At 54.4% G+C, this 7977-nt stretch overlaps 3 protein-coding genes across 3 annotated transcripts; 1 reads left to right on the plus strand and 2 right to left on the minus strand.

Annotated features, from left to right (window-relative positions):
* The first annotated feature begins 660 nt into the window (after window positions 1-660).
* Window positions 661-1516, plus strand: QBC33DRAFT_26801 (DASH complex subunit Dad1-domain-containing protein). Its single transcript, XM_060423163.1, has 3 exons — window positions 661-855; window positions 950-1012; window positions 1135-1516. Exons 1-3 carry the CDS (start codon window positions 760-762, stop codon window positions 1285-1287), a joined length of 312 nt encoding a protein of 103 aa, XP_060288891.1. The 5' UTR covers window positions 661-759; the 3' UTR covers window positions 1288-1516.
* Window positions 1419-3093, minus strand: QBC33DRAFT_615263 (ras-domain-containing protein). The gene is made up of 3 exons (XM_060432629.1): window positions 2543-3093; window positions 2287-2490; window positions 1419-2231 (listed from the first exon to the last, which is right to left on the minus strand). The coding sequence occupies exons 1-3, from the start codon at window positions 2834-2836 to the stop codon at window positions 1869-1871; spliced, it is 861 nt and encodes a 286-aa protein (XP_060288892.1). The 5' UTR covers window positions 2837-3093; the 3' UTR covers window positions 1419-1868.
* A 620-nt stretch (window positions 3094-3713) lies between these two features.
* QBC33DRAFT_554126 (putative lariat debranching enzyme protein) lies at window positions 3714-6274 on the minus strand (the record flags this gene model as incomplete). The annotated part of the gene is made up of 4 exons (XM_060429477.1): window positions 3714-3850; window positions 4575-5994; window positions 6082-6183; window positions 6242-6274. The coding sequence occupies 4 exons, from the start codon at window positions 6272-6274 to the stop codon at window positions 3714-3716; spliced, it is 1692 nt and encodes a 563-aa protein (XP_060288893.1).
* Window positions 6275-7977: the final 1703 nt, after the last annotated feature.

Below are 7977 nucleotides of genomic sequence, written 5' to 3' on the forward strand. Positions count from 1 at the left end.
GCAGCGCAGAATGATTGCCAGCACGATGCGAGTCGTCAGCGTCAGAGTTGGGAAACAAAAGGATGGACTTGTCCAGAACCTCCGTACAACAAGGGACATAGGGCCGTCAGTCCCGATTTTCAACACTTAACTATGACTCAGACGTTGATGCTCATCTAGCAATGGCGTCGACGCTTCATCGCAACGTATACGCAGTGGCAACCTCAATGCTACTGGGACCTCTTATACTTGAGCAAGAGGACCTTCGGGTTCCATTGCAGCAGTTGAGCGGTCACAAGGCACCGTGGATCTCCTCATAGATTAGACCACAGATGAGTAACTCCAGGAGATTGGTCTGATAAGACGGCAACAGAGGGCGCAGGGGTTCCCCGTGATAATCCCAGAGGTCTGAGAAGAGTGGCGTGGTGGGTAATCGGACAGCCCCCAAAAAGGGGTCTGGGTAATGATAGGCTTCTAACTGTGGGAAATGGGAGAGGAATTCAGGGAAACTAGATTGGAAATCTGAGCCCATGATGTGATCCCAAAGTTTGTTTGCTCTCTCGAGTTGACGTCACAGGTGCCAAGGGTTAGGGTTACAGAGGCTCCGCACCGGCCTGCCAGGTGTAGCCAGGCGGCAGGGAGTCGGCGGACCTTTTTTGCGCAACAACCCCACCACTCGTACTGTATGTAGTATGTAACAATTGACGCGCGCCGCGTCGACCCGCCAAATCCAGGTCGACAATTCCACGAACACCCGTCATATATCGCGGACTCCCCGCCATGGCGGCCAACCAGCGCTCCACGTCCGCGACGGGGACGCGCGAGAAGACCTACTTCGAACAGCAGCGAGAGGCGCTGATCGGCGAGGTCGCAATGGTGAGGAACCGGCAATTCCTTGTTCTCCCTACTGAGAGAACCCCCCTACAACGAGACCTGTCCCGCTGACCCTTGCCCTGGGGAACCAAAACAGAGCTTCGAGCACGTCCTCGCCAACATTAACAAACTGAACCGGTCCCTCGAGGCCGTCATCGCTGTGCGTTTCCCCCGCCCTTTCCCGGCCAACAACCTACGTCGGGTGACGAAGAAGCTCGGGACCCGACGGTGGTGGTTGATTTTGACACGGGTTGAGGACTAGGGAAACTGACGAGCGTCTAGGTCGGTAACGAGTTCTCGTCCGTCGAGGCGCTGTGGTCACAATTCGAGAACGTCATGGCCAAGGAACCGGAGGAGGGAGGTGGCAAGTCTGAGGCAGCCGAGAGCGAGAACGGCAGGGAGGAGGGCGCCAGGAGCGAGGAGGCCGAGAGGTGATGATTGCTCGGCGGTGCCCCTGTCTTGTTATGCCAACGATGGTGGGGGGAGGTATGACATGTGATACCCAATGCAGCGGAGGCGAAGGTCAGCCGGAGAGGGCTACGGAGAAGATCAGGACGCACGATCATGTGGCATACCAGGGGTCTTTTTTATAACATGATGATCGTTTATGTCCTATCCCATTGCTTGATGAGTGAAAAAGAAATTGATGATACCTACAAAAGAAAGATCTGTGCATAGAAGAAGTGAAGAATACAGCACCTCGTCCAGACCACGAGCCTCTCCTGGTTGCCCCCGGGCCATGGGCAGATATCCAGCAACCGAATGCAGAAAAAAGTAGCACCCTATCTGGAAACGCCGAAATCCTCCGCCACCGAGCGTCGGCGGTCTTGGACGAGAGCCAGGAATGGGGAAGAGACTCCGACAATCGACACCCTAGCCAGCCCTTACCCTACCTACATCCGGGGAATCCGATCCCAACCCCGGGTCCTGATCAGAAAGGAAATCGTTCAAGTCGTGCGCCATCGTCATTACATCGAGTCGGGTTCCCGGGTTGGTCGCTCTTTGATCGTCCTGGATCAGAGGGCGATACACTTTCTCTTCTTCTTCTTTAGAGGGCCGACGCCGCCGAGTCCACCGCCGCTGCCTGAAGCGCCCGAGTTGCTTGCCGCCTGCATCTCGAGATTTTTCCTGTCGTTGGCGACCACGGTCAGGATGGCCTGCTCGAAGATCTCCTCCACGCCCTTCATCTCCTTGCTGCTGCATTCCATGTACTGGGCGCCCATCTTCTTTGCGACAGCTAGGCCTTGCTCGGTAGTGACTGGAGTGAGGCCCTGGGTCTTAAGCATGTCGATACAGGCCTTCTTGTAGCGCAGGTCCGACTTCAAGCCGAGGAGAACGAGCGGGGTGTAAGGGCAGAAATGGAGGACTTCGGGATACCACTGGAGACTTTGTTAGCCAAGATGCGCCACCGGAATTCGTCGGGTTATCACTTGCCTTGTCCATGACATTTTCCAGCGAATTTGGGCAGTCGATTGCGAAGCAGACGAAAATCAGGTCGGTCTCGGGGTAGGAGAGAGGTCGCAGACGGTCATACTCCTCTTGTCCAGCAGTATCCCAGAGAGCAAGCTCCACGGTCTTACCAGTGGGAGAGTGGGTCGGGTAGGTAATGTAGTTCTCGAAAACGGTGGGGACGTATTTCTAGAGCCCATGTGAGCATGCAAGCAAACCCGACGGCAGCAGGGCTTCTTACCTCTGGGAAGTATCCTTGGCTGTAGCTGATCAACAAGCACGTCTTCCCGCACCCGCCATCACCAACTACGACAATCTTCTTGGAGTATGCAGGACCCTCTGTCATCTGAGTTGCTGATGATTCTCGCCCGGTCGAGGTGCTCATCATGGTGCTCACGGTGCCGTCACTGGATCTGGTGCCTCGGGTGTCTCGCCGCCCAGTTGTCGAACTTCTCTTCATTCCACTATCGTAACTGTCTTGTGCGGGTGCCGGCTGGGAGTTGTAGTAGGAATTGCGGTATTGGTATGAAGTCATTTTGATGGCTTCGAATGGAATGTGACTGGGCTGAGAGGAATGCGCTCAGACGAAAACTTCCAAATGGATATACAAATTCAATGTCGGATCGTAGGGGACTGTTTCGGAAGATAGATACGTAGTTGAGATGGCCTCAAGTGACCAGGTGGCAATGTCTGTCGAGTCTTCTCCCACTTTGTTGAAAATGGGATGGCAGGAGAGTAGTGGTTCGCAAAAAGGACGACGGGAAGTAAACAGTCGCCTGGGCAACGCCTTCCCGCACAAGATAGCGATGGCACAACGGCTAAAATGGACGAGAGGTGGCGCAAGTGACAGGGGTTGCAAGGCTTGGAGCTTGGACCGTCATCAGATACGTGCGGTACACGTACTGGAGCTTAAAAACTCGTGGGGAAAAGAAACCAAAGAAAATCTCAACCTCGCAATCTCTGACCAAGAAGCGGGCTTTTGTGAAAAGCCTCGTCCAGTCTTCTCGACAGAGCAGCCTCTCCCAGGAGAACAACATGGCCGCAAGCACAGAAAATAGCAAGTACATCACACTTGTCTCGAACGATGAATTTGAGTATGTTGTCCTCCGTGAGGCCACATCTATCAGCCCTGTCATCAAGAGCATGCTAGACCCTACGCGCCAGTTCTTGGAGGCAAAGACCAGTCGTTGCGTATTCCCAGAGATCAAGTACGTTTGGACCGACATATACGACACTGCACAATGCAACCCTTTTTCCTGTGATGCATGATGAAAATCATTTTTCGCTATATGCTTCCTTACAGACCCACCCTCAAGGGGTGTTGGACTGCATGTAGGCAAACTACACTTGATCTGACAACTACCCTGATCATGGCATCATCACCTGGGTCCTGCTCTAGTTCAAGTGCAGCATTAACTCTTAGCAGTGGCATTGTCCTTGAGAAGGTCGTGGAATATCTCCACTACTGGTACAGGAACCGAGACAAGGAAGATGTGCCAGACATGGATATTCCAGTCGAACACTGCCTCGAGCTGTTGATGGCTGCAGACTATCTCGGGTTAGACCGTAAGTGCTTCCTGCCCGTCCTGCTGCTGTACTGGCAACTAATTTCGAGCAGAATGATCCTCCACGGAGAATATGTACGAAGCAAACGAAGGAATGACTGGCGTTGGGTAATCAGCTGCATCTTCAAGGCGCTTACGGAGGGAGAATTGGCAGACCAAGGAGCATCATGATATCCCATTGGAGGGTGGTATTATTCCTTATCTCTTCCCCGCCCGGAATCTCAGTGCTCACCGCCTCGCCGGGCGAGGCCTACGATACTTGCAACTAATTCATCAGTTTTGACTGTCGTGTGGTGCTTCCAAGTGACAGCTGGGCCGCCCCAAGCCCGAGTGCAAGACCGAAGAACGCGGGTAGATTCGAGCAATCCCTGGCGTACCATCCTAGCATATACATCCAACTCAATTCTCTTCCATGGGTTGGATGTCTATATTGGGTGGAATATTGAATCAATCCTCCGCGATCTGCCTGGCTCATAATTTCTCATTGGGACCTCGCTTTTATGACGAGGGAACATCTCCCTCTAGCTCTTGTTTCAATACAGTCGGCAGTATTCCTTGCCGCCTTAGTTATAATATATGATTACCACTCAACTCAGCTCACACGGTTCCCACAAGTGACTGACATGCCTCTTCCTTGTTATCTACCTCTTCCCCCCCAGCCCCTTCCCCTTCCCCTACCCCTTCCTCCCCCTCCTCTTCCCCTGCCACCTCGGAAGCCACCTCCCCTGCCACCGAACTGCGACGGCGGTGGGCCCCTCTGCCTCCTCTCGCTCCTCTCCTCCTCGCTTGCCGCCCACAGGTTCGGCACCCCGACCAAGGCGCAGAACGCCTCCGTCTGCGGGTTGCTGTACTCGTTGGGCTGGGCGTCGGTGCTCTCGGGGCTTCCAGGGACGTGCGGGGGCGCCGTGACGGCGAAGTTCTCGGGCACGTCGAGTTTGCCCTTGCGCACAATGTTTTCCTCGACCCACGCGCGCTCGGCCTCGACGAGGGGTAGGTAGTGCGCCTCGCCGAGGTCGGGAGGGGTCTGGGCTCCGGGGTCGCCTATCGTGAGGGACGCGGCGAAGACGCGGGTGATGGCGAGCCACTCCGGGTCGTACTGTAGTCTGTATCTCGGCCCCGATGGGTTCGGGGGGTGGGCGGCAAGGTCGGAGGCGTCGAAGGGGTGGATCTCGCAGAGCTGGAGGAATTTGCGGCCAGGGAGACACTTGTCCAGCGCCAGGAAACGGACCGTCGTGTTCGTAATACCCGCTGGGACTGGCTGGCCGGGTATTGTCCGAGGCTGCTGCTGCGGCGCCGCGAATGATGCCGGTAGCTGGGCACGGAGCTCCTCGGGGACTCCATTCCCGTCACTCGGAGCGCTTGCCTCGGTTCTCTTGCCATCCTGGGGAGTAGCAGTTGTCTTTTCGTCATCAACGTCGTCGTCTAGATCCAGTTCAATCTCATCCGGATTCTCCGCCGGCATAGGCGGTGCTGTTTCTTGTACCGAAGCGCTCTCGCTGACTGTATTGACGTCTTCAGCAGATGATCCCCCAGGTGCAGCATACGTCTTGATTGCCGAGAATTTGCAGTGCATATGTGCAGAGAACCAGTACGGGGGTCTCAGCCTGTCCATGACATACTCTGCGGCAGGGTTTCCCAGGGTTCCTTCCCGAGACTCGCGCTCAAAATCAGGCTTCATTCCGAAGAGTGACCTCTCATTGCCGTGGCGCTCGACGGCCCGCGGCCAGTCGTGACTGATACCGATATCCACCTGCGTCCTGAGCTGGAGCAGCTTGCGTACGTCAATCTCGCGGACGTGGTAGAAGCTCTTGACGTAATCCTGATTGAATGGCAGGCGCTCGTAGTGCGTCTTTCTGTAGTCGTGGCCCTTCCAGATGCCGCTCATGCCGGCGATGCGGATGGGTCCCAGGCGGACGACGTTTCCGGCGCCGAGGTAGTAGATGTTCGGCGCCACCCAGCCGCCGTAGTAGAGCTCCCAAAGGTGCGATGCGGCCTCGTGATTGCCGGCCACAAAGATGGTAAGATACGGGGCCGTCCGGGTCCCGCTGTAGTATTCATGGAAATCGCCCAGTTCGCGATACTTGGCTGGGACGGACATGACCGTCAAGTCTGCGGCATTACGGACGGCCTGCATGTCTGGTCAGTGGCCTGTTTCCCGGTCTCCGGGGAGCGAGTGTGGCCGTGGCAATCTACCAGACCCAACACAACGACTTGCCTGGAAATCGCCGCCAATAATCAGGAGGTCTACCCCATCCCAGCCCCTTTCTTGGGAGGACCGCTTAACCGTGTCATATATGGCATTGAGAGTGCCATGGCCCTGAAGCCGGTTAGCTCGACGACGCCAACACCTTCATCTCCCTTCATGGCTTTCTTACACAGCCTTCGACGGCAACGCGGACGCCCTCCATGCTCAGGGTGTTGGCAGTTGCCCACAACTCTTTTTCGACGGGACTGTTGTCGACTGGAGCTCACTGTCTAGGTAGACAATTTACCGAGGGAGCAGTTCGTTTCTGTTTTGAAGTTCCAAACGCTCTGAACTTTCTGAATATTCCTGTCATGTGTGGAATTGAAAAGGTTCTGCTGAGACCAAGTTTGATGACTCTGCTAGAAATTGGAACTGTGGTTGCGCCAGCTGAAAACACTGGCATTTAGCGGTTGAATTAATGCTTTGCTCCCCTGTCATTCCATTTTACAGTGGCCCTGGGATTCACACTTACGTAACCTGGGACGCTGCGGTATCCGCCCCCTGTTGTATTCTCGAACAGGAAGGGACGACCGGATATGTTGACCACTTTGATTCTTCTAACTTCGCGTCGCGACCTGACTTTTGAAAATGGAACTGTATCGCTCAGACCGCTCAGAACGCCTGTACCGCCCGGCACGCCCGTACCACCCGGCACGCCCAGCACGCCTATACTATACCGCCTACACCCAGCGACTCCCCTCAATCCAATGTTGCCCAGCATTCCAGCTCACCTCAGGGTAGTAAGCTGTATGGATTCTCTTCAACAGTCCTCGCGATAGCAATCTACGCTCGCGATAGCAATTTACGCTCACAATAGCAGTTTATAATGAGGACGTTGCATTTCTTTGAGAGCCGGGCAGATTGTCACATTGATTTCACTCAGGTCAATTTGGTCACGTGAGAGGGTGACGACATCTGGCCGTTCACTCCCGAAACCGACATCCTTTTGCAAGTCCATTTGTGATGTGCTTTGCTGCGCGCGCCTAGGCATCCAAAGCCAATAATGACAGCGAAAGCGATGGCAACAGCGATGGTGACGGCAACGGCAATAGCAATAGTGATATACAGTGACGGCAGTGGCAGTAGCGATAGACAGAGACGGCAATAGCAATAGCGATTAAGAAGATACGGTTACCAGCTAAGTAGGTACCTAGGTAGGTAGCCTCTACACCCTTGCGCCAACCTTTTGTGACACGCGTAACACTCTGCAGCTTCTTATCTCCATGCTGCTTGCCTTTCTTGTTCCCTGTAGAAGCATTACGGCACTTGCTGCGGACAAGTCGAAGCCTTGTGCCCTAGCTCCTCGCATACGCGGTATAGGATATTGATAGTGGAAGGGAGCGGGCAATAAGCGACTAGGTGGTCATCCTTGTTGCACCGACGGCAAAGTTTCCCTCTAGACATCTTGCATATGATGTGATAGATCTACCAGAAATACAGAAACACTCTTTGCTAAGATCTTCTTTGAAGGTATTCAAAACATTCCCAGAAACGGTAATATATTGTGCGAACGTCTGGTCGTCGACCGGGAGCTTGGGGGCATTTTGGTTTCAAGACCCATATGTGAAGAACTAGACCGCCCAATTGGCCCATTCTATTTGCCCTAGAGCTGGTCTGAGGAACTGATTGCCTCAGGGCCTCTTCTGGGGGGAAGTTGTTTGAAGTCCAAACCGCCTTCTGCCCGCTCGACAAAAGGGGAGCTTGTTTGAATGTCACTGCCTAGGACGCTGTCTCCCTAACTTGAAATCCCATCTGCAAACAGGAGAGACTAGTTATTAATTCAATTTGTGTTCCAATTGTTAGAAAGTATGAGATCTCAGAACCACTCTCGAGTGACTGGAGAGACACCCTCTGACCGCACTCGCG

This window comes from Phialemonium atrogriseum (genome assembly GCF_030411735.1).
Source record: "Phialemonium atrogriseum strain 8032-3 unplaced genomic scaffold QBC33scaffold_1, whole genome shotgun sequence".
NCBI classification, from domain to species: domain Eukaryota; kingdom Fungi; phylum Ascomycota; class Sordariomycetes; order Cephalothecales; family Cephalothecaceae; genus Phialemonium; species Phialemonium atrogriseum.

What these genes read in the sequence shown, in the direction of transcription:
- QBC33DRAFT_615263 (XM_060432629.1), bottom strand. Translation starts at nt 2,836, where the DNA reads ATGACTTCATACCAATACCGCAATTCCTACTACAACTCCCAGCCGGCA. An exon ending in GCCAAGGATACTTCCCAGAG is followed by an intron (nt 2,491 to 2,542) that starts GTAAGAAGCCCT and finishes CATGGGCTCTAG; the next exon opens with AAATACGTCCCCACCGTTTT. An exon ending in TGGAAAATGTCATGGACAAG is followed by an intron (nt 2,232 to 2,286) that starts GCAAGTGATAAC and finishes CAAAGTCTCCAG; the next exon opens with TGGTATCCCGAAGTCCTCCA.
- QBC33DRAFT_26801 (XM_060423163.1), top strand. Translation starts at nt 760, where the DNA reads ATGGCGGCCAACCAGCGCTCCACGTCCGCGACGGGGACGCGCGAGAAG. An exon ending in TGATCGGCGAGGTCGCAATG is followed by an intron (nt 856 to 949) that starts GTGAGGAACCGG and finishes GAACCAAAACAG; the next exon opens with AGCTTCGAGCACGTCCTCGC. An exon ending in CCCTCGAGGCCGTCATCGCT is followed by an intron (nt 1,013 to 1,134) that starts GTGCGTTTCCCC and finishes ACGAGCGTCTAG; the next exon opens with GTCGGTAACGAGTTCTCGTC.